General features: G+C 46.8%; 11 protein-coding genes and 1 non-coding gene across 12 annotated transcripts; 6 read left to right on the top strand and 6 right to left on the bottom strand.

The window, feature by feature from the left end:
• Positions 1–6: 6 nt before the first annotated feature.
• POJ06DRAFT_26561 (RNA polymerase Rpc34) lies at positions 7–1,455 on the bottom strand. The gene is made up of 5 exons (XM_056189094.1): positions 1,081–1,455; positions 959–1,029; positions 841–905; positions 671–783; positions 7–620 (listed from the first exon to the last, which is right to left on the bottom strand). Exons 1-5 carry the CDS (start codon positions 1,351–1,353, stop codon positions 111–113), a joined length of 1,032 nt encoding a protein of 343 aa, XP_056041448.1. The 5' UTR covers positions 1,354–1,455; the 3' UTR covers positions 7–110.
• Positions 1,456–1,609: 154 nt separating this feature from the next.
• Positions 1,610–3,160, bottom strand: POJ06DRAFT_260650 (TAFII55 protein conserved region-domain-containing protein). The gene has a single exon (XM_056188514.1). It carries the CDS (start codon positions 3,079–3,081, stop codon positions 1,717–1,719), a length of 1,365 nt encoding a protein of 454 aa, XP_056041447.1. The 5' UTR covers positions 3,082–3,160; the 3' UTR covers positions 1,610–1,716.
• Positions 3,161–3,162: 2 nt separating this feature from the next.
• POJ06DRAFT_26553 (Vps51/Vps67-domain-containing protein) lies at positions 3,163–4,251 on the top strand. Its single transcript, XM_056189084.1, has one exon. It carries the CDS (start codon positions 3,349–3,351, stop codon positions 4,129–4,131), a length of 783 nt encoding a protein of 260 aa, XP_056041446.1. The 5' UTR covers positions 3,163–3,348; the 3' UTR covers positions 4,132–4,251.
• A 120-nt stretch (positions 4,252–4,371) lies between these two features.
• POJ06DRAFT_240504 (uncharacterized protein) lies at positions 4,372–4,995 on the bottom strand (the record flags this gene model as incomplete). Its single annotated transcript, XM_056186093.1, has 1 exon — positions 4,372–4,995. The coding sequence occupies one exon, from the start codon at positions 4,993–4,995 to the stop codon at positions 4,372–4,374; it is 624 nt and encodes a 207-aa protein (XP_056041445.1).
• Positions 4,996–6,012: 1,017 nt separating this feature from the next.
• Positions 6,013–10,107, top strand: POJ06DRAFT_260648 (uncharacterized protein). Its single transcript, XM_056188513.1, has 3 exons — positions 6,013–6,312; positions 6,466–9,058; positions 9,115–10,107. Exons 1-3 carry the CDS (start codon positions 6,124–6,126, stop codon positions 9,750–9,752), a joined length of 3,420 nt encoding a protein of 1,139 aa, XP_056041444.1. The 5' UTR covers positions 6,013–6,123; the 3' UTR covers positions 9,753–10,107.
• Positions 10,108–11,234, bottom strand: POJ06DRAFT_214578 (uncharacterized protein). The gene is made up of 2 exons (XM_056185502.1): positions 10,530–11,234; positions 10,108–10,478 (listed from the first exon to the last, which is right to left on the bottom strand). Exons 1-2 carry the CDS (start codon positions 10,927–10,929, stop codon positions 10,264–10,266), a joined length of 615 nt encoding a protein of 204 aa, XP_056041443.1. The 5' UTR covers positions 10,930–11,234; the 3' UTR covers positions 10,108–10,263.
• POJ06DRAFT_260643 (uncharacterized protein) lies at positions 11,235–12,760 on the bottom strand. The gene is made up of 4 exons (XM_056188512.1): positions 11,691–12,760; positions 11,482–11,609; positions 11,366–11,401; positions 11,235–11,311 (listed from the first exon to the last, which is right to left on the bottom strand). Exon 1 carries the CDS (start codon positions 12,472–12,474, stop codon positions 11,710–11,712), a length of 765 nt encoding a protein of 254 aa, XP_056041442.1. The 5' UTR covers positions 12,475–12,760; the 3' UTR covers positions 11,235–11,311; positions 11,366–11,401; positions 11,482–11,609; positions 11,691–11,709.
• Positions 12,706–12,792, bottom strand: POJ06DRAFT_t71. Its single transcript has one exon. It is a non-coding gene; the product is annotated as a tRNA-Lys (tRNA).
• A 153-nt stretch (positions 12,793–12,945) lies between these two features.
• POJ06DRAFT_260634 (uncharacterized protein) lies at positions 12,946–14,483 on the top strand. The gene is made up of 3 exons (XM_056188511.1): positions 12,946–13,353; positions 13,421–13,688; positions 13,751–14,483. Exons 1-3 carry the CDS (start codon positions 13,303–13,305, stop codon positions 14,110–14,112), a joined length of 681 nt encoding a protein of 226 aa, XP_056041441.1. The 5' UTR covers positions 12,946–13,302; the 3' UTR covers positions 14,113–14,483.
• A 148-nt stretch (positions 14,484–14,631) lies between these two features.
• POJ06DRAFT_214577 (COG4 transport protein-domain-containing protein) lies at positions 14,632–17,432 on the top strand. The gene is made up of 2 exons (XM_056185501.1): positions 14,632–15,362; positions 15,410–17,432. The coding sequence occupies exons 1-2, from the start codon at positions 14,660–14,662 to the stop codon at positions 17,014–17,016; spliced, it is 2,310 nt and encodes a 769-aa protein (XP_056041440.1). The 5' UTR covers positions 14,632–14,659; the 3' UTR covers positions 17,017–17,432.
• POJ06DRAFT_260632 (DHBP synthase RibB-like alpha/beta domain-containing protein) lies at positions 17,433–19,102 on the top strand. The gene has a single exon (XM_056188510.1). It carries the CDS (start codon positions 17,836–17,838, stop codon positions 19,033–19,035), a length of 1,200 nt encoding a protein of 399 aa, XP_056041439.1. The 5' UTR covers positions 17,433–17,835; the 3' UTR covers positions 19,036–19,102.
• Positions 19,103–19,177: 75 nt separating this feature from the next.
• On the top strand, positions 19,178–20,697 carry POJ06DRAFT_26430 (WD40-repeat-containing domain protein). Its single transcript, XM_056188996.1, has 6 exons — positions 19,178–19,482; positions 19,533–19,696; positions 19,742–19,971; positions 20,023–20,259; positions 20,312–20,394; positions 20,449–20,697. Exons 1-6 carry the CDS (start codon positions 19,233–19,235, stop codon positions 20,538–20,540), a joined length of 1,056 nt encoding a protein of 351 aa, XP_056041438.1. The 5' UTR covers positions 19,178–19,232; the 3' UTR covers positions 20,541–20,697.
• Positions 20,698–21,005: the final 308 nt, after the last annotated feature.

Genomic DNA, 21,005 nt, shown 5'->3' with positions numbered 1-21,005 from the left:
CTTGTGTAAGTATCCAAAATCCAAAACCAGCGCAATCCTGTGTGGCCGGAAATCACACAGTGCCCCCCAGCGCCTTCCGTATAGTACATGTGGAGATTTCTTTGTTTCGTTTATAAGAACGGACCGTATGACCATATAGAATCAAATTCAGATGCTTCGGCCGAAGGCTGGTCATCGACAGTCGAGCCTAATATAGCTTTGTAAGTCATTCCGTGGTCAATGGTCTCTATTTTTCCGTCATATACGAGCACGTCCAATAACGCTTTAATATCAGACTGGGCCAAATCAACTGTTGTGATCCCAGATGTCTGAACAAACTCATGAATTTGAGCAATAGACGGGTACGCATCGTAATTAGCCGGATACGATAGCTGATCATAGACTATTTCTTCTCTCTTCTTATTCTTAGCAGAATTGCGGTTGTTCTTCTTGCTCATAATTGGAACAATAGGCTTGTCATCTTCCGACGGGAACGATTCGGACATTATATAACGAAAGACAATTGAAAGTAAACTGGAGATGAATTCCGTATCAAGTTCGGAGTCTGTAAACCATGGTCCTCCAGTAACGTCTATAGATGGTTGTAACGAAGCCAGCATGTAAATTTTCCTTGTGGGATACTATCTCAATTAGGTACTACACATTATAACCGGACGAATCAGATACTTACCTTTACTGACTTGATATTCTTAATATACCGCTTGCTCTCCAAGCTCTTTAAACATCGTTGCACGACCGACTGATGTAGATTAGTTTTGGCTTTGATAGTCTTTGTCCAAATTCCTGATAAATGTTACAATACAACTCTCACAGTCCCAAACCTAGTCGTTCGCATCATACCTTCTGTTCCCGAGGCTTCAATGTATGAGTATACCATAGCCTCGTCCTTAGTCATCGATTGTATTCTGCATTAGTTAGGAACATGATAGTTAACTGACAATGACTCATGTGTGCATACTTTTCAGCATCCTCTTTCTTAGTAGCTTGGTAACACAGATCATCACCTTGCCGTAACATTCTGACAAGCCCCTAAAACCATAATCAGCACTATGCAACTCTATGTATACCGCTCGCACCCACCATATTCATATTCTCTTGGATCAATCCCATCAACTTCAGTGGGTCTGAGATCCCCACCAAATCCGTCAAATCAGTCTGCGTATATATATGTCCTTCTGGCATTGAACTCATCATTTTGTTGTACAGTGTCTGTGCCGGTCGCGACAAGTTCTCTAGCAAATGCAGGGAACCCGACGACGACGCAGAGGACGCGGGCGGTGACGGAGGCATCGTGTACGGCTGTGAGGCCGCTCTGACGGAGCCGCTAGCCTTAGATGCTTTCACTGAGGGCATGGTGCTATAACCGTTCGATCATTTGAGAGTGTAGTTATACTATTTGCTGTTGGCAAATTATCTGAAGCTGGCGCTTCGATTTTCAGTGTGCTTGAGACGATGTTTTCTACGCGGTGGGTTACACGCATGGACAAATAAGGTTTGTGCATCGCTATGGAAACTTTCTGACAGCAGAATCTCATGTACTACCTAGCTGCCCTAACCCTCAGCGCAGCAAGAGATTATATTATTTACACCGAAGTTATATCTTCAAGTGTTTTATGTTGCATCGTCCAAACTTATATTGTGAGCTCGACTCCAAAATCCGTCATTAACTAGTGTAGGACTATATACAGCAGAAAATCACCCCTGCTTACACAAACTTCACTCTTCCTCATTTCCATCCTCCAATTCCGCCTTCTTCAAAGCCAACTCCTTACGTAGCTTATTAACGACATCCAAGAAACGGTTGCGCAGGATTGGATTTGTAGCATTCTCCGCATCGCGCTCTTTACTCTCAATTGTACTTTCAAGCTCTGCGATCTCTTCCTTGAGAAGCTCGAGATGATGCAGTGCTTCAATCTCCTCGTCATCCATCTTGCCTCCTCTCTTCTTTGCATCCTCATCATCTTCGTCCTCGTCCTCATCTTCCTCATCTTCCTCTTCCTCTTCATCACTCTCATTGCCAAACAGCGATTCAATTTCGTCGCCAGCATCCGTAGCTTCTTCTTGGTTGTATCCACCGAGCATGTTATATCCCGCATCCGCATCACTCAGAGCTACACTCGGCTCTCGAGCAGAGTGCGCCTCGGGTGTCTGCGGCAGCTCCTCGGTCGCTTCCCGATGACCTTCGTGATGATCGTCCGTTTCTTCTTCTCTGTCTAACTCCGCCCCTTCTTCCGGTTTCGGCTTTGTCCGGATTATAACTTTTGGAATTGGCTTCTCCTTAAGTTTGGGTTGCTCAGGCTCGACAGCTTTCACAATCCGTTTCCTGAATCTTCCCGACCTAGCAAACCGCATAGGGGGGGTTATGCCGTGAGGATAAGGTAGCTCTTCCTTTCGGTTGCCCTTGTTTTCGGGTTTCTGCAACTCCGAGTCCGGCAGTATCCGGGACCTAAATCCCACCACTTGCTCTTCCGAAACGATCTCATCCAGGACAAGTAGCATCTGGCATATATCTGCCACTTTGTAGATATTCTTACGATCTAGTGACTTCTGCGCCTCAATGATAGTCGGTAAGTCCACCAACACTGCAAAGAAAAGCTTGTCCCGAATACCCACTGCCGCGTGACGAGGATCCTTGAATTTGATCCAAACCTCGCCAAACTCAGTTCCCTGACCGTCGACAGCAGACCTTAGTATCTCAAGGTATCGTTCACGGTAGCGCTGTTCCTCGAGACTAAAACTGTCCATCTCAAACCGAAAAATAAGGCCTTCCTCGATCAGCGGGTCGTCCTCACGATCAGGAGCCTCGGAGTCATACCCTTGGCCCGGTTGCCTCACGGGCTTTACTCGAATCCGGGGCAATCCATGACGGGCAGGCCCCGATGGCCTTACTAGTGGAGGCTTTATTGATATCCGAGGTGTGGCTAGCTGTGACGGTGGCGATGAAGCGACGCCGGACGTAGATCTGCCTTTCCTTGGTTGCTTGACTTTGATCTTCGGAAGGTTTGGTGGTGAGGCGGTCGTCGACGTGCTCTTCCTAGAATCAGGCGAGCTGGCCCCTCTGTTTAATTTTAGGCGTATCATTATTCTTGTTGGTTGTTTTGCTGTTTACGTCGACTATGCGATTGTGAAGTCGAGGGGTTTATTCATGATCGAGGTTCCACTAGCTGAAGGTGGGAGTTCAACAAGCACATAGATTTAAATTCCCAAGCCCCAAGGTGCTTGCCTGTAGGCGACACAAGAGTCCGGCTAACTGACATTACATTGGCATTTATATTTTACAGCAGAAGAGAACAGCTGCCAATACTAAACCAGTGACAGTGGGAAAATTGGCTTGTTCTACTGCAGCAAATGTCCGCGATACAGACACCGCTGGCATCAGCACCAGCCAGCGCTCGCACGTCATTAGAATCCACATCGACTATCAGGTCCGTATCTTCGAGTGCGCCACACGGAGCACAATTGCGATCAACTCATAGAGTCACACCGACAAGGTCTACTGCCGCGGCTGCAAGGCGTCATGCCCTGCGGGAGTTTTATGCAATTGGACAGGATCGGTACACAGCAGGTGTTCCCCCGTCCGACATCGACCGGCCGGATTTTCGAGCAGAGGTCTGGCTCGACAAGTTCGTGAGGGAGAATAAGACGAAGGATGTTTTGAATAAGGAGAATACGCTGTTACATGAAATCAGGGCTCTGGATGGCGAGGGAAAAGCCCTTGTATACGATAATTACAACAAGTTGATCTCGGCTACAGAGACGATTCAGTCCATGAGAGGAAATATGGACCCATTACAACCCACTACTTCTGCACTGGAACCAGCAGTAGCACATATCGCGGAGGTATCTACTACACTAATAGCAACACTCTCGGAGCGGCGAAGAAAGAATGATGCAGAGGATGTGTCAAGCGAAAGTAAGGGGTTCACTAGTAAGGAGCAGGCAGACTTTCTACGGGCTATTGTCAACGCACCGAGGCGGATACGAGAGCTTATACAGAAAGGAGAGGTAGAGAAAGCCCGAGCTGATTGGGATATCATTGAGCCTGTTTTGAATAAACTGAAGAGAATTAATGGCGTGGATAGGATTGTCGAAGATTGTATCACTGCATTAAAGGCGGAAGAAAAACCATAGCCAAGCGGACAAGAAACGTTGTATGTACATACTTGCACTAATAAACTTTTGCATACTAGGTGCTGCTGCGATAGTGATGGCAGAAAGCAATTAAAAAAGATAGAAATAAACGCCAATGAAACAGAAATTCAGTACCCCGAGATACCGCCACAGTTCCGTCAGCCTATCACACTGGTTGTTCACGATTGAACGCAAGAGTATCAATAATCATAAGTCAGCTGCACGTTGAATCGAGAGCGATTATAGCTGCGGAGACCCAAAATCGATTTCTGCACTGCCAATATCGCTGGCGCTTTTAGGACAGGTGGTATAACGCTTGGCTTTGTCAGGAAGCAAACAGATCAGACCCTGAATTACCTGCTTCGTTCTGTCAAGATATCCATCTTCTCGACGGTTTGTGTCCCGATTGCTCTGACTGTTTTCGCCGAAACCATTCCACACATGTTGATCTTGTAACGCCTGTATGACATCTGCCTGCCTCATATACAGTTGATCAGCAATCCAGTGTTCTTTCTCCTGTTCCACCTCTTCAACATAGTCCAAGTCGCCAGCACCAAACTTAGGATCATTCATAACAATAGCTTGATCGCAGTCGACAAACTCGGCGCCCTCTAGGTCCTCAGAGTCATCGGACCCATCAGTTCTAGGCTCATGGTACAAGAGATCCCAATATTCATTCTTTCCACCATGCTCTTCAATTCTATGAATATGCGGCAAAACAGGCATTTCGCAAGTGCCAGAGTCTGGTTGAGCAAGAGCGAGAGAGCTTGAGGCCGTGATAACAACAGGCCGAGCACCCACCGCCGAAAAGTATGCCATGAAAGCCAACCACGCTGCAAGTCGCGGAAATGTTGAAGAACGCATACTGACAGTTATTTCCAGGACAACGAACACGAGTACATTCACTGAAATACCTGCTGTGGTTCAAGAGTAAAGTAGTTAAGTTGCACACATTTACAAGCAGACTGGTATCGTATATATACCAAGAACACTAGAGGATACCGGTAACCCTAAACCAGTTCTCGACCGAGCGCGCGTGCGGCTGAATCATCGACCGCTACAAACTTGATATCATATCATGCCACCGGGAATATTCACCAGAGGTGGGCCTGACAAATAATTTTTAGAGGAGTACTTGAATATTGATTATCTGTCGAGATGTAGGAATAGAGCGAAGCCTTGTACGTCACCTGTCCCGACATATGACCCGCAGGAGATGGGCGCGCGCAGTGAAATTAAGACAATTGCACCTGACCAAACTGACTGAGTACCAGACTATTTTGACAAGTAGTCCGTATTCGGTAATCCGTAGTACGCGTCCTCCTGTGAATTTACAATCTGCGTGGTTTATTTCCTGTAACAGGACAAAGCGTTTAGGGTTAGTATGGATGAACAAGCCGGCCAATCAGACGTTTGCCGAGCGATGAGCTGTCTTGTCTGTCCCTGTGGAGGCGGCAACCCCTTAATCAGTTGGCAAGAAAGAAAATAATAATAGTGTCCGAGCAGAATCGGCTAATCATTATTGTGGGAGGTAAACACCGCAAATAAACACGTGTGCTAGCGTGCAGCGTTCCGTGCTTATTGCCCCTTCCATACTGTCAACGATTAGCCGATGAGTACGGATCCATCTGTCAGACAATTAACAATGGGCCGGCGCCACACGCGTGTCTACCACTAGCACGCAGTCAGGAGATCTGTCTTAGTAGTAGTGTGTCCTAAATTTATCGCCGTGACTCGCTTAAGCACAGATGACTCAGCAATGTACGTCTCTGTGACTAAGCCATCTCGGTTTGGTCAGGCACGCAAACCCCCTGTCTAAGAGTAGCTCTGCCAAATTGCATCCTCTCGTCACCAGCTCTGGGCTCCTTAGCCTCTCCTCTTGCTGACCTCTAGCTCACCACATCTTTCCTACGCCGCTCATCATCATTCACACTCCCCGGCCGCAGCGCGCGGCGTTCCCCATGTTTTTCTCACCGCTCACTAGCTGCCACGATGTTACTCGCTCGTCCCTCCCAGGCATCCCCCCCGCAGCAGCAACCTCGCCCTTCAGATGCACAGACTCTGACAGAGACGAAAAATAATAACACGTCGAATCTATGTGCCTGTTGCCATCGCGAACTAGAGAGCCCTACTATTAGAGCAATGGAGGCCTCATTCCACAAAAGTTGCTTTGTATGCGCTGTATGTCTCTTTTCTTGTCATCTGTTGTGATTCCAAGCTTTGCATGCGGATCCCATGCGTGCGCATCCACCGATTACGAGTGCCAGCAACGTGAACCTCGTTATTATCTATATTCTTATTGGCAATTGGTGTGTCTGACTCGTTGGTTGTTAGGATTGCGGCAAGCCTGTTGTCGACAAATTTTTTCCCATGCCACCGTCTGAAGGTACACCAAAAAGCGGACCAACGCTTCCCCTCTGCGAACACGATTTCTTCCGCCGAAAGTCGTTACTATGTCATGTTTGCGGCGGAGCTCTTCGTGGTGATTATGTTATGGCAGTGGGACACAAATACCATCTCGAGCACTTCACATGCTCAATCTGTCCGCGCGTGTTTCAGGCTGATGATAATTACTATGAACGCGATGGCGCTGTATATTGCCACTTCCACTTCTCGACTTTATTTGCTGATCGATGTGAAGGATGCCACAGTGCAATATTGAAGCAGTTCGTGGAGAATCTCAGAAACGGTCGACAGGAACATTGGCATCCAGAGTGTTATATGATCCACAAATTCTGGAACGTGCGATTGAAAAGTGACTCGCAGCAAGTGGATTCAGCGGCCTCAGACCCTGGCCCTTATCTTTGGAGAGCAGACGGCGATTTAACTCCGGAACTGCTGAAACAGAAACAAAAGCATGTCGAAAACAAGGTATATCGTATATGGAGTGTCCTCAGCGAATATGAAGAAGTGTCAGCAGCTTGCATCTCAGATATGCTACAGTATGCGACAAGTGGGGCGACAATGGATGCCGTTCTTGCGACAGCTAGACTAGTGTATCGCATTCAAGTTTTGTTTGCGTCAATCGACGACTTGCCACAGCATTCGCAAGTGGGCACCAATGGCATCGGTAAAGAGCCCAAGACGCTGTGCAAAAATGTCGTCAATTTTCTTACGGCTTTACCAAGCGGAGCCACCACACAAGTCAGTCCAAGCCACATGACGAAGGGTTTACTTGATCTTGTCACATCAATGGCTCACTATCTAAAGGTCTTGATACAGTTTGGTTTGAATACAGCTTTAAGACAGGACAAAACGTCTCCGGAATCCAATGTGGTGGATCATTTTCTTGACTATCTTTCATCGCACAATACGCCACCTACTCTCAGCCAGACAACACTTACTCCAAATATTACAGATCAGTGCATTGCGTGCAAGAAAGGAATCGAGGAGAAGTGCGCAAGACTCATGGCCCAGGACCAGGACGACAAGCGCGATCGTCGGTGGCATCTCTCTGGACAGTGCTTTGTTTGCTCTCGGTGCACTCGCCATTTAGCAGACGAGATCTCGGAGACGTTTTGGAGCGATTCTGAACGAGCTATAATATGCCAGAACTGTAAGGAGGATGGAGAGAGCATTCGGCAGGGTTTCGTGTTCGTGTCCCGTTCGAACCAGTATTCTTTTCTACTCAAGGTTGCAGTGCAAAGAGTTTACAAGAGTGTTTATGACAAAGATCAGGGAGAGGTTTTGCATCGGGCTGCGTCGACAGACAAGTTCGAGTCGGTTGAAGGATACGTTAATACGCTGAGCGACATTCGACGTCTACGGTCGACAAGATTCAAGCGAGCAATTTCAGACGCCAAAGAAAAGCAGGGCCGAAGGTCAAAACCCATCTCTACGGAAGCACCTAAGGCACAGCAAGCATCTCCGCAAGCATTTCCATCGCACCGTCGTCGCAGCAGCAAAATATCGAACGGGAGCTCGCCACTCGCTCCACCCTCGAACACTATTCGTACAGAATTAGCAAGTTCGCCCATGACTGCTACTGTCTCGCCACCAACTTCCAAACAGAGCAATAGCTTACCTACCCCCACAGATTCGTCGATCTCCTCACCATCATCAGCCCTACCGTTGTCTCGGCCGGAAAGCCAAAGATTTAGTCGCACCAGTACCATCCCTCCTACGGCAGACAAGCCTGATATATTATTTGGTGAGAAATATCTCACCCTTGATGATATTCCTCGTATTGTTGCAGCGGAACAGGCTCGTGAACAGCGGCCAAATGCCTTCCGTCACCAACGGCAATCATCTCTTGTCCTTGGAAGCGGCCCTACGCCAAAGTTAATTAACCATCATGCGAACGCAGGTCATCAGGTTGGTAACGCTAGTGACGGTACTGTTCGGCTGGAGGGTAAATCTGCAGAAACACGAGCATCCGTTGACCGGATGCGCTCAGTCGCATCATCGGCACACTCTGCTGCAGCGACTAATCGTGGTACCCGAAAGTTCTTCTCCGAGTTGTTACCTGTCGAGTATTTCCTTGTGCGCCAGTATGCGGCCAACGCGTTACGGCCGTTGCTGGCGGAGTTCTTTTCTTCTGAGGAGTTAGCGGAGATAGTGGGTGATCCAAGAACTGCCTCGCCAGGAGCAAATGGAGCGGTAAAGATTAGTTTCTGGGAGAAGTTTGGCAAAGCGTTTTCGAAAAACTCAAGTAACAGCAACAATAACAGTTGCAACGGGTATCTCAGAAATGGATCGTCAACGCCAAATGGAAGCGGTTTTCTGACCACCAACACGAACAGTACAAGTGAAAAGTCTGGCAATAAGAGGAAAGGAGGTACACCTAACGCTCCTGCGGGTGTATTCAAGGTGGCCTTGGAGATTCTTGTTGATAGAAGTAGCACGGATTCGGAACTGGGTGTTAGCAAAGGAGCGCTGAAGGTTCCGGCTTTCCTAGACGATGTTATATCAACCATGAGGCGAAAAGGTATTGCCACGAAATTTTGATGGCTATAGTCAAACGAAGCTAACAACCTGGATCAGATATGTCTGTCGAGGGCGTCTTTCGAAAGAACGGTAATATTCGCAAGCTAAAGGCTCTGGCCGAACAAATCGACAACGCTGGAAGCAGTTCGCAACCAGTTGATTTCGATTCAGAGTCACCGGTTCAACTGGCAGCGTTGCTTAAGAAGTTTCTTCGCGAGCTACCGGATCCCCTTCTTACATTTAAGCTTTATAAGATTTGGGTTGCCTCTCAGCGGATAACTGACGATAGCACGCGACTCAGGGTGTTGCATCTGTGCTGTTGCCTGTTACCACGTGCCCACAGGGATTCTTTGGAGATTATCTTCAACTTTTTGAAATGGGTTGCATCGTTTTCGCATGTCGATGAAGAATCGGGTTCGAAGATGGACATTCATAACCTGTCAACGGTCATTACGCCGAACATCCTTTATGCATCCCCGTCTAGCCCTGACGAAGAGTCACCAACAGGTTTACCTGCGGCACTGTCGGGTGATGAGGAATCCCCACGCGCGCCAATTGGGGGACTTGCAGGCGATAGTTATTTCTTGGCCATTGAGGCAGTGAACAGTTTGATCGAGAATCACGAGGAGCTAAGTCTCGTGCCAGACGATGTCGTCGAAAATGTTCTCAATAACGGACAGGTGGTCCTTGCCTAGCCACGCATGTACCCAGGGATAAAGATTGTTATCATTCGAGCTGTCTAATGTGTATGATATGGTTAGTACTATAGTTGTATTATTTGCGAGCGTTATTCCGCACGAGTATAGCTTTGAATTGGTTGGGCTGTTGTACTTTTATATTGTAAATCTGTGATCATACTGTATCGTCGTTTTGTCGGATCCCAGGTCAATGGTTTTTGTGGTATGGTTCTATTGTGTCACAATATCTATGTATTAAATTGTAAGGTGTCAAAGTTATCTTGTTTGGTTTGGAATGTATTTTAAATACGTGTATTTATTAGCCAGGAAATAGGGGACTGTCTGATGGCGGGGCGAGATGTCGCACGTACCAAAGACGTCTTTTTTATGTACTATTTTTTTTTTCCACATTGATAAGTCCATGAGTTTAAAATACAAATGCGCCCGAGCTATCAGTACAAGCAAACCTATAGTACAAAATGCAAGCAACCTATATCCAACAAAGTATCCGTCGAACAATACTAGTGAATTACACATCCTGAGCCTTCGATTTTGTGTATGGTACATTCGAGGGTTGTGATATTACGCCGTTTTTGTCAGCATCGGCAGACCATATTTTTGGGCCCGGTCCGCCTTCAATTCTTGCTCCTGCTTCTGGGTTTTCAGATGTAGCATTCGACGGATCTAGAATCGTCCCTCGAAAGCGGTCTTCTTGGCTGACTTTGGATTGCCTCTTCATAAGACCTATTTCCATTAGCCACGCGTTGACATTTCAGCTGTCATGACAACACTCACCGTCGACTAGTTCTTCACCTCCGGCAACTGTATTAAACTCTTTTGTCGCATTGTAGCACCATTCTATGAACCGTTGCAGGCCTTCATCTTCCGCCAGGTCGTCCTTGTCTTCGTCAGGAAATTCATCTAATATCCGCATCGGCCGTAATCCGCCAGTTGCCTCCATAGCCATTCTTATATCGCCAACATCCGGCTCCTTGCGTCCACATAACGCCGCATACTTCGCCGCCCTAATGGAGAGCAGGGTCATGTACCGCATTGCAAGATCAGTCATAGTGTCGAGCACCGACGGGGGACATCTATCGATTCCGGACGCGCGAAGGATCTGGGCTGTCGTAATGCGCAGGAAAGAGTAGAATAGTTCGGAGCTCATCTGGTCATGCAGTGCCGGCGCAGGCATGTAGTTGTTTGATTATTGAAGAAGGTGGGTGTAGTAAGGATATTGGTGTTGTCTGGTCATGCGGGTCCCTGAATGTGCCCGACAATGGGCGCTGCAAAGAGGGATTTAATCAGGCAAGTTGGCTATCCCCGTGGGATATAATACTTTGCTCAGATCCTGCTAACAACCACACGACTCTGTAGAATGATCACAGTTGGAAATTCACGTCGTGCCGCTCTGGTGAGCATTGCTGTTAAGTAGTATTTCGTTCACCCAAGCTGTGGCTGTGCATCGATGAATGATTGTGGCTGGGGCCCATTCCCGAGGAAGGTCACTCGTTCCACCAAGGAGTGTGGATGCAGTTTAGATCAAATATCCATTTACCATCAACTTTTAATGAAGTGTAAAACGCATTTATCAAGCCAGTATTGTGTATAACTATTAACGGACGCATCAGCACACAATGTCCTCACAAGCTGTTATTCTGGACGAGGTAAGCGTTGCTTCTGCATCAATGACTCTTCACTATTCGGCAGTACTTGCAGGACAATGCTAACGGTTCGTTTATGATAGACTGTGACCTACTGTGGTCAGGAACTCAAGGACCAGAACCAATGTTTTCGGAAGTTCAAAGATCCACAGGCTATCTCGCAGAACTGTCAAGTCTATATTAATCTTCTAATGAGATGCGTCAAGACCCGGTTCGTTAACTACCACTTGCACCCAGCGGGTCTACTTCATATTGAGAAAAGTAGGGTCTAATAAGTGTTATATCATTATAGAGTTCCTTCGTACGTGCTGTTAAGAGAAGCATGCGGACAACCAATGAACGACCTCCAGAATTGCATAGTACAGGCAACAGACAGTCCCACAAAGGTTTGCGCAGACTTGCAAGCCAAGGTCTGGAGCTGCCGAGATAAATTTATGGAACACTATATCGCAGAGAAGGTTAAGCAGGAAAGAGTAGGAAACAAATAGCTGGGTAGACCGCCATTTAGTTATATACTGCAGCGTCGAGACGTTCAAATTTGTATATAGATTTTTGTCACTTATCTTACATAGCTGGCTCCATATTGTACATGTACATACATTCTGATTGATATTTAGAGAAAATTTTACAGATATACCATGTGCATATACTTGGACATCCATATCCCAATTTCGCTCCTCTGGCGCGCGACTCGTGTCGACATGCATATATGCCTGCCGGAGGCGCCCGAAATACTTGATCGTACCGTGTTGACGGAGCCGTTGCACAATATTTTGGGGCATGGTTATTATATGTTCAGGGACCATCGAATTGCCCGGCGGCAGTCCCGATAGGCAGATCTTGGCCGAAGTTATAGACATGAAATGCCGGATCATGCGTTCGAAGAAATGCTCCCTGTCTAGGCTATTGAGGTGGTCGTGGCACGTTCTCAGAAGCTCGTGGAACAGCAACCGCTGATTCCGATTGATGTCCACCTGTCTGTCCACTCCCAAAATCTTCCATCGTACGTCAAACAAAACTTTTACGACATTACATCGCATAAGCGAATACTCGCCGGACGGCTGACGAGACCTCATTCAACACATGACGGCCGCGCGGAGGTATGCCTGAAGGTCAAAAGAGTGAAGTGGCAATGACAGCGCGGACGAATATTAGACATGAGCCATTACCACCTTAACAGATATGCACATAATCTGGCTATATGTTCCCAAACTGGCTGCTACGCATTACTGATTGACCGTACGACGTCAATAACAATAAACCATCTCCAAAAGCTACTCACAAAGAGAATTAAAAAAAAAGACTTACACCCCACGGGGGTCTCGAACCCCCAACCTTGAGATAACTTTCGGTATCTTAAGAGTCTCACGCTCTGCCAATTGAGCTAGCAGGGTTTAAATCCTGGTAAAATCGTCCAACGAATGTTCCCATAAGGCACAAACCAGGGTTAGGGTGCATATTTATCTGTTTCCTGTTCCTTTCGTTCCTTTGTTTTTCGCCAGTACATGCATGTAAATAGCTTGTAAAATACACTGGTTTTTCAAACAAAAAAAAATTAGGTTTATATCCATGTCTAGTTATAAGGCTCTATTTACAACGATTCTCCTCTTACTTTAAATAATTTTATATTGGCTATGCGTTTGTGGATGCTAATTTAGTACAAAGTTGTGTACGCATCCGTTCAGCATGATCGTATATTTGTCCACCGAGGCTGCGCTGCTTCGTGTAAGCTGTGTATGTCTTGGACTCCAGCTGCTTCATGTCTACGAAAGATCGACAGCAAGTAGCTGTATCAAGAACATGCCCTTCATAGTTATTGAATTATTTGCAACTAGCTTGTGAATCCGTGCTGTGTTCCGCCGGTCCCTCAGTCAATTCATGCCAACCAATACATTGGTCTTTGTATGCATGGCTCTGAATACTCAGACATGATAGCGAAGAGATTGAGTGATTGGGTGAGTGGTGCCCGTCTGACCAAGTGACCCACGCAGAAATCGCTGATCTCATGTTCCGTTTCCCCAGTTAGTATTAACAGATTGCAGGCGCTGCAATATGTCTTATTCTCCATCTGTCGTGCTGCCATGCATACTAGCTTCAACGTACGCATTTCGACTGCGGATTAGCACTCCGAATGATTTACGAGCAGTGCGTACGCTCGTTCTGGTTAACTATATAACTTGTCTCTCAAATAGCTTACACCTGGCTCGCAGAAGTGTTATTCTTAATCTGAGTTCAACTACGACGTCGTTATGTATGTACCCCAAAAAGCAGATTTCCCAATTAGTAAACGGTACATTTACTGTAAGATGAACATAAATCGCCTGGTGACCGTTGCTAACTACGATGATGCAGATTATGATGACGGTGGTCTTTCTATTGGTGCCTACGTAGGCATTGTCCTCGGGATCCTTGTCGTCTCGAGCCTTATCCAATTTGTCATATGGCGCAAGTGCCAGCGTTACTCAACAAGAAACGCTCTAATCTATACGTTTGTTCCGTTTCCGATTTGCTTTCATAGAGCAGAACGAGAACCGCCAAAGCACAAGCGAACGAAGATTGATTCGCGAGAGCCACTTTCGGTCAACAATTCACCGGATTACGTTGCTTTGTCGGCGCCTTACCAACCAGGGCGAACTTATCGAAAGGATGAAGCCGAGTCTTATGAGATGAATCAGATCCCACCACCCGGAGTACCGCACGGAAGCCATTACTAAGGATTTGTGCACGGCGCATGTCTGATGGTGAAGTAACTTTTTTATACCAGGGTCAGGCGTATGGTCTAATATATTGCTGTAATCTATATTCACTGCCAAATATTACAGCAATACGCCTTATACAGGCTAACGTCAGAATAATATGCACCCTGCTTGGCATAATGTTGCGGTTTGTTAAATGAAGGCTATTAGAAAAATTCGTAATTACGGTCATTATAGAGCGACCTGATATTGCTGGCCCATTTAGTTAATAATGTCACGGTCCTGCCGTTGTGGAACACCTTGGATTCCAATTCGTCAGATGCTTTAAATAACCTCTCCAAGTACACAAGCCTGCTATAGTATTCTGTTGTACAGGCTATTGATTTATTTGGCATAATTAGTTAGATTATTCACATTGGCTAGATTTCGCCGCTAAGTGTCTGGGGCCTGTTTAGAGTTCATAATTGAAACTCAATTTGAGCGGCTCCAGTCGTCTTCGAGCTGAGGCCGCGCATCATTAGAGCGGCTACACCATCTACAGAGTCCAAGTCCAGAGCACACCAAGATGGCGGACGATCCACCGCCCGATATCTCGCAATGCGTCACCTACGATGAATTGGTTGCCTCGATGAGTCACTTGCACGCCGAATCGGAGGCAGTGACAGCACGAATGACGGCCTTATACGAGTCGCAGACAGGTCCGCTCTCGTTCTCACTGCAGCGGTTAGATATCCTTGGTGCATCTCTCAGCACGCCTCAACAGACTGCGCGAAGTCTGACAAAGATGATATCCGATGCTTCGTTCGTGGCGTCGAGGATATCACAGAAAGTGCGCCAATTGGATAAGGAGCAATCGCGCGTGCAGCAGGCCTTGGATTACGCTGTCAAGACGCAGGAGCTGAAGTCATGCATTATCGGTATCTACGACGCGACGCAAGTGAGAGATTGGGAAGCGGTTGCTCAACATATACACCGGGCTTCGAAACTGCCTCCGGAGTTAGTAAAGGGACGATTTGCAGAGGTCATGGTCCCCACGGAGGAGAATCCAGAAAGTCCCGCTATTGCGCTGCAGAATGCGACGGAATCATTTGGTGCACTGTTTTTAAAGGAGTTTGAAGCTGCAGCAAAGGCCAAAGACGTCGAAAAGATCACCAGGTTTTTCAAATTATTCCCGTTAATAGGGAAGGAAAAAGAGGGTTTAGATGTTTACGCCAAGTTTGTCTGTACCATTATTGCCAGTCAGAGCCGGGAGCTCATGAGCAGTGAGAGTATGTACATGTAGGAGTATCTTACGATTTAGACTAACGGCAATTAGTTGAAGGTCCACTATTTTTTGGGATGGCACTATCACGGTTATTCGAGAATATTGCTACTATTGTCGACCAACATAGTCCGATAGTTGAAAGATACTATGGCCGTGGTAAGATGCAGCGAGTTATTGAACGTATCCAACTCGAAGCGGATACTCAGGGTGGAATCATCGTCGACACTTATTTCGATGATCGCAATATCAATAGACGTCTGTCAGATATCAAAAGCTACGCATTCAGCTTCTTAGTTCAGAGCTTCGGCATGGGAATGAATATGGGAATGAGATCAATGAGCCCAGCAGTAGGAACCGATGCCGGCATAAACGTACAAGACATCGACACTCTTCTGAACGAATGCGCAGTTATGATTGGACGATGGAGCTTGTATTGCAAGTTCTTGGCTATTAAATGGTGGGCCCAAGAGCCCAAGGCTGAACGTGAGAAACCGAATTCGGAGAAGAAGTCTGCGACGGCATTGAAAATCCCTCCAATACTACCTGACAGCAAGCTCTACTTGAAAATGAATACAAGAGTAGCATCCGTATTCGAATCAATGGCTACGTTTTTCTTCCGACGATCCGTCGAAAAGGCGTTTCAGCTAGACGAGGCACCAAATCTGAAACGTCTGGCACCAGAACCTTCCCCTTCTTCACCGCTGATTACTTCTGCGATCGATGATGTTATGTACGTTTTGAACGCAGTTCTGGAGCGAACAGTCTCTACCGGCCATGCGCATCTCATTAAGAATGTCATTGGTAACGTGCGACGAGTGTTGGAATCCGATCTAGTTGGCATGATTCAGCGAAAAATGCGTGACGAGACCTATCCGAAGGCAGCTGGCACGTCATCTGGCAATGGTCCTCCTCCACCACCTCCTGAAGACAAGGTCAATGGTTTCCTGGTTCTTCTAAACAATTTGGACGTTGCCACTGAATATATAGAACGTATCATTGCAACCGTTGTGGCATCGTGCGGAGACGGGGAAGTCGTTTCGGTGTTTCCCTTTGGGGACGAGCACGCACAAGTTACCTCTGCACTTAAAGGTCTTTCTAGCTCGTTTGATTCTCGGGTCAAGGAGCTACTGCACGACGGTATACAAGTTATTTTTGTGCAAGTTGTTAAGCCCCGCTTGCGACCACTGCTTTCAGAGTCTTTCAAAGAAGCAACCTATATGCCACATGGATCCGGAAGTACAGACGACCCAGATGATTCGCTCTCACAGCAGCAAGCTGATCTCGTTCGTCTGAGGTTCGCCTACGGTTGGGACGCTCTAATGCATCCCAGTCGAAAGATCCTGACAGAAAAAAATTATTCCCGCCTACTGAGCGTGACGAGCGAGCATGTTTCCTCGTTGTTAGAAAAGCGCGTATGGGCGATGACAGGCCGCGTGAACGAGCTTGGAGCCATACAGCTGGAACGAGACGTAGCTGGTATTATTTCTCATGTGTCCCAAGGAAAATGGTATTTTCTGAGAGAGAGGTTTATCAGAGTCGCGCAGCTGGTTATGGTACTTGGATTGGACGAGCAGGAATTAGAGGCCGGTGGTATCGAGTGGGTCTTGACCGAAGAAGAACGCAAACGAGCAGCCGCGATCCGTGTGGACGAGATGTAGTATAGGCGACCAAGTCAACTAGATTTTATGTAACATAGGGATGCATGTGAAGGGTATGATGTTTATGAACTTTCATTGAGGACGCCAAAATTTGACCATGGAGGAGTTGTCATGATGTGGCAATATATTACGCTCATAGAAAGTGTGATGCTGCTTCAGCGTCTTTGGCCGATACCAAAAGGCTGGAACACAGATGTCTGCGACTCGCTGTTCCGTGCCAATTCCTGATCCAATAAATTGCAAGTACTATACGTATGTATGTGGCCATGCAACGCGCCCTCGCAAACATGCGTACTTCACGAATATTGTTAGATCTTCGGCTCGTTAACGCTGGTTGAGAAAGCACCTTGGGGTCAGGGTTCAAGGAATTCATAGCAATAACTTTAATCAGTAGCAGTCGATATAAAATTTCTAAGGGAAATTGTTCCAATAATTTACTGTAACGCGACCGGACAGACTCGCAAATCAGTGACTTTCTATGTGATAGACTCACATCTTGCCGCACATCATTGTATTAAACAAAGCAGGTAAAGCAGAATCGGCGCTGCAACTCGAACAAGTCAAACAAGTCGGTTCATCAGACCCCGACAAGCAGCGATTGATAGGTTCCTGCCAGTTACATTCCGGGGCTGCTACACGATCCCGCCTAATCGACGTGAAAGCTAGAGAATTATTTAATAGTTTGCAATTGGTATGGCGTTTAGCCCTTGATATTAATCAGTGGAAGGGAAGATTTATACCAGCGCCATCACGAATTCTTTCAACAGACACTGCCTATCACACCGTAGACTCTGCGGTCTTAAAATCTTCAGAGTCACAATGGCATCGTCAGCTTCGCCGGCCCCATTTACGACAGAGATTCTCCCTGTAGTTCTGTCCGACATCGACTTCCCACGAGAAGCAGACGTGCCCTGCATCCAACAATCCTCAGTGACATTCGCCAACCTCCATAAAGCCGCCGACATTATCACAAAACATATAGCCCCCGTCGCATTTCCGACCGAAACGGTATATGGACTCGGCGCATCGGCGTTGTCAAGTACAGCAGTCCGACAAATATTTGCCGCCAAGAATCGGCCTTCTGATAATCCGTTGATCGTACACATTAGCTCGGTCTCGCAACTGCAACGAGTACTACATACCAAAGTACCTGAAGTTTATGAACCTCTCGTTCAGAAATTTTGGCCCGGACCATTGACGATTATATTGCCGCTTCCCGATCCGATTAGAAACAAAGATGGGACCGAAACACCTGCTGTTAGTCCGGCATGCACACCTGGTCAAACCACATTTGGCGTGCGAATGCCATCGCATCCTGTTGCGCGAGCATTGATAGCGATAACTGACACACCAATCGCCGCGCCTTCCGCTAATGCCTCTTCGAGACCAAGTCCAACGACCGCGATGCACGTCTTCACTGACATGGCTGGACGGATTCCATTAATTTTGGACGGTGGGCCTTGTAATGTTGGATTAGAAAGCACAGTTATTGACGGGACTGTTTCTCCTCCTGCAGTATTACGCCCAGGTGGTGTCAGTATTGAGGATATTAGGAAGTATGGTGGACCATTGTGGAAAGATGTCGTCACGGGCAAGAGTGAAGCTGGACGAGATGAGAAAGTCCGTACTCCGGGGATGAAGTATCGGCATTATTCTCCCAAGGCAAAGGTTGTGGTTTTTGTAGGACAGGGAGATGGCAGTGGTGGACAGGTTGCCAAATATTTACGTGACTTAACCGGGGATCTAAAAATTGGCGTATTGCCGTCCCGTTCATTCAACCTTACTTCTTGGGATGACGAGATGAAGAAGAAGGTCAGCATTGTAAAGGAACTGGGCAAGTCTGGGGCCGAGATTTCGAGAAATCTGTTCGCACATTTGAGAGACCTTGATGATGCTGGCGTTGATTTGATTATCGCGGAAGGTGTAGGTGAAGAAGACGAGGGCGCGGCAATAATGAACAGGCTGCGGAAGGCGGCAACTGAGTTATTGGACAATGGTCAGCATATAGTGAAGAAATGAGCTTGTTAGAGGATTGCATGTACTTTTGGCGTATAGAACTAGCATTGAATAGAGAGTGTTTTGGCCGTAAAACCCTACCCCTCACGACTGCAAAGCCTTAGAGCCCCTGAAAACTGAACCCAGCTCGAGTTTGCTCTCAGAGCGATCCGGGAGAACTATTCTTGGGAAGGTAGAAATCTACCGAAGCTCCATGAGATATGGATAAAATGGATATAGACCGATCAGCTGACAGTAGTGGCGACACTACAGACAGCGAGCTACCATCTCACCCAGGTGACGCGTTGCGGCACGCGGTTGTTTTCACAGAGAGTGCGAACTCCCGACCGGCTGTTTCCAGTGATCGTACGGATCTACCTAAATATGCGCTTCACTTTATATTAGAAGGACATAAAGCTGGCGTTACGAACGTCAAATTCAGCGCAGATGGACAGTGGATTGCGACGTCATGTAAGTTTGCCGATTGCTTGGTAGGACAGGGTGGCTAATGGCCATTATAGCGGCGGACAAAACGATCAAGATATGGCATGCTGACAACGGCGAGTATGAGACTACTATTGGAGGACATGGAAGAGGTATAAACGACATTGTGTGGTCGCCGGATTCGAAAGTGCTTGCGTCGGCGTCGGACGATAAGACTGTACGAATATGGGACGTCATGTCTGTATGTGTCCCTAAGCTTTTGGTTATGTCAGCTAACATGGGTCAGGGACGAATATTAAGGACATTAAGGGGGCATACGAATTATGCTTATAGTGTTGATTTTAATCCGAAGGGTAATCTGGTGGCTTCAGGAAGTTTTGACGAATCGATAAAAATATGGGATGTTAAGAAGGGGATCTGTCTCAGAACGCTACCTGCACATTCGGATCCAGTCTCTGCAGTTCATTTCAGTAGGGATGGGACTATGATTGTGTCGTGCAGTCATGATGGTCAAATGTGTGCAGTTCTTTATGTGCAATTGGTGGATATTGACTAACAGTGACCTAGACGTCTGTGGGACACTGCAACTGGTCAGTGTCTGAAAACACTAATCGAAGACAACAACTCCCCAGTATCATGTGTACGATTCTCGCCAAATGGGAAGTATTTGCTATCCGGAGCCTTGGATTCAGCGGTACGACTGTGGGATTACTTAAAGGGTCGTTGTGTAAAGACATACCAGGGCCATAAAAATGAGAAATTTATCTGCGTGTCGACATTCTCGACTACGAGAGGAGTTTGGGTGTACGTGATAATTTTGCTAGCCAGCGTACGAACGAGGCTAATTTCGCTTTAGTGTGAGCGGATCGGAGGACGGCAGAATTTTCTTTTGGGACGTTCAAACCAAAGACGTAGTCCAGATCCTAGATGGTCATAAAGGTATGTCAGGTCTATATTTTCGGAGAAGAGCGTTAAATTAATGGCTCCTATTAGATGTTGTACTTGCTGTCGATGCCCATCCGACGAAAAATTTATTAGCATCTGCTGGAGTGGACGGAGTGGTCAAGATCTGGATCGAGCGATAACGACGACGCAGTGTACGATAAGTCTTTTGTAGATAGGAGCTATGATAACTGTACTATACATTATGATTATCTTTGCGCCTGTAATGCTGATTATAATATCGCATACATGTAGCAAACCAAATAATCTGAGTTAAATTATGTGCAATTCCAAAACCATGACTAATTGTAATCTAAACCGCAAATATTAGACGATGTACTCAGCTCAGCTCAATTGAGAGTCACGAAAAGTTAATCTTGGCATGTCGTCTGATGATAACTTGCGTCGAAATTATTTTCAGAAAGCTCTTTCGATGACATCAATACATTTGTTCCTATCACGATGATGAAGAGGACTTTGAGAAGAGATCTGCAGCTTCGATATCTCGAAATAATGTTCGCCGACTTTGGCCACTGCTTTCGAATGGCCTTGCATTCGCCGCCGCGTGATGTAGACCGTCAAGAGCAATTCCGATTTGCTCTATCTCT

Source organism: Lipomyces tetrasporus, assembly GCF_029532465.1.
Source record: "Lipomyces tetrasporus strain NRRL Y-64009 chromosome Unknown POJ06scaffold_10, whole genome shotgun sequence".
NCBI lineage: Eukaryota > Fungi > Ascomycota > Lipomycetes > Lipomycetales > Lipomycetaceae > Lipomyces > Lipomyces tetrasporus.
The sequence above is the reverse complement of the archived record's forward strand: the minus strand, read 5'-3'. Positions and strand labels throughout refer to the sequence as shown.

Coding starts and splice junctions, on each gene's coding strand:
- POJ06DRAFT_260648 (XM_056188513.1), top strand. CDS start 6,124: ATGTTACTCGCTCGTCCCTCCCAGGCATCCCCCCCGCAGCAGCAACCT. Junction 6,313..6,465: donor AAAGTTGCTTTGTATGCGCT/GTATGTCTCTTT, acceptor GTTGGTTGTTAG/GATTGCGGCAAGCCTGTTGT. Junction 9,059..9,114: donor ATCAACCATGAGGCGAAAAG/GTATTGCCACGA, acceptor AACCTGGATCAG/ATATGTCTGTCGAGGGCGTC.
- POJ06DRAFT_214578 (XM_056185502.1), bottom strand. CDS start 10,929: ATGCCTGCGCCGGCACTGCATGACCAGATGAGCTCCGAACTATTCTAC. Junction 10,479..10,529: donor AGGTGAAGAACTAGTCGACG/GTGAGTGTTGTC, acceptor TAATGGAAATAG/GTCTTATGAAGAGGCAATCC.
- POJ06DRAFT_260650 (XM_056188514.1), bottom strand. CDS start 3,081: ATGATACGCCTAAAATTAAACAGAGGGGCCAGCTCGCCTGATTCTAGG.
- POJ06DRAFT_26430 (XM_056188996.1), top strand. CDS start 19,233: ATGGATAAAATGGATATAGACCGATCAGCTGACAGTAGTGGCGACACT. Junction 19,697..19,741: donor GAATATGGGACGTCATGTCT/GTATGTGTCCCT, acceptor AACATGGGTCAG/GGACGAATATTAAGGACATT. Junction 19,972..20,022: donor TGCAGTCATGATGGTCAAAT/GTGTGCAGTTCT, acceptor ACAGTGACCTAG/ACGTCTGTGGGACACTGCAA.
- POJ06DRAFT_26561 (XM_056189094.1), bottom strand. CDS start 1,353: ATGCCCTCAGTGAAAGCATCTAAGGCTAGCGGCTCCGTCAGAGCGGCC. Junction 784..840: donor TGAAGCCTCGGGAACAGAAG/GTATGATGCGAA, acceptor AACATTTATCAG/GAATTTGGACAAAGACTATC. Junction 621..670: donor AGAATATCAAGTCAGTAAAG/GTAAGTATCTGA, acceptor TAATTGAGATAG/TATCCCACAAGGAAAATTTA.
- POJ06DRAFT_260634 (XM_056188511.1), top strand. CDS start 13,303: ATGCATGGCTCTGAATACTCAGACATGATAGCGAAGAGATTGAGTGAT. Junction 13,354..13,420: donor CGAAGAGATTGAGTGATTGG/GTGAGTGGTGCC, acceptor CCGTTTCCCCAG/TTAGTATTAACAGATTGCAG. Junction 13,689..13,750: donor GATTTCCCAATTAGTAAACG/GTACATTTACTG, acceptor ACGATGATGCAG/ATTATGATGACGGTGGTCTT.
- POJ06DRAFT_260643 (XM_056188512.1), bottom strand. CDS start 12,474: ATGAGGTCTCGTCAGCCGTCCGGCGAGTATTCGCTTATGCGATGTAAT.
- POJ06DRAFT_26553 (XM_056189084.1), top strand. CDS start 3,349: ATGTCCGCGATACAGACACCGCTGGCATCAGCACCAGCCAGCGCTCGC.
- POJ06DRAFT_260632 (XM_056188510.1), top strand. CDS start 17,836: ATGGCATCGTCAGCTTCGCCGGCCCCATTTACGACAGAGATTCTCCCT.
- POJ06DRAFT_214577 (XM_056185501.1), top strand. CDS start 14,660: ATGGCGGACGATCCACCGCCCGATATCTCGCAATGCGTCACCTACGAT. Junction 15,363..15,409: donor GGAGCTCATGAGCAGTGAGA/GTATGTACATGT, acceptor AACGGCAATTAG/TTGAAGGTCCACTATTTTTT.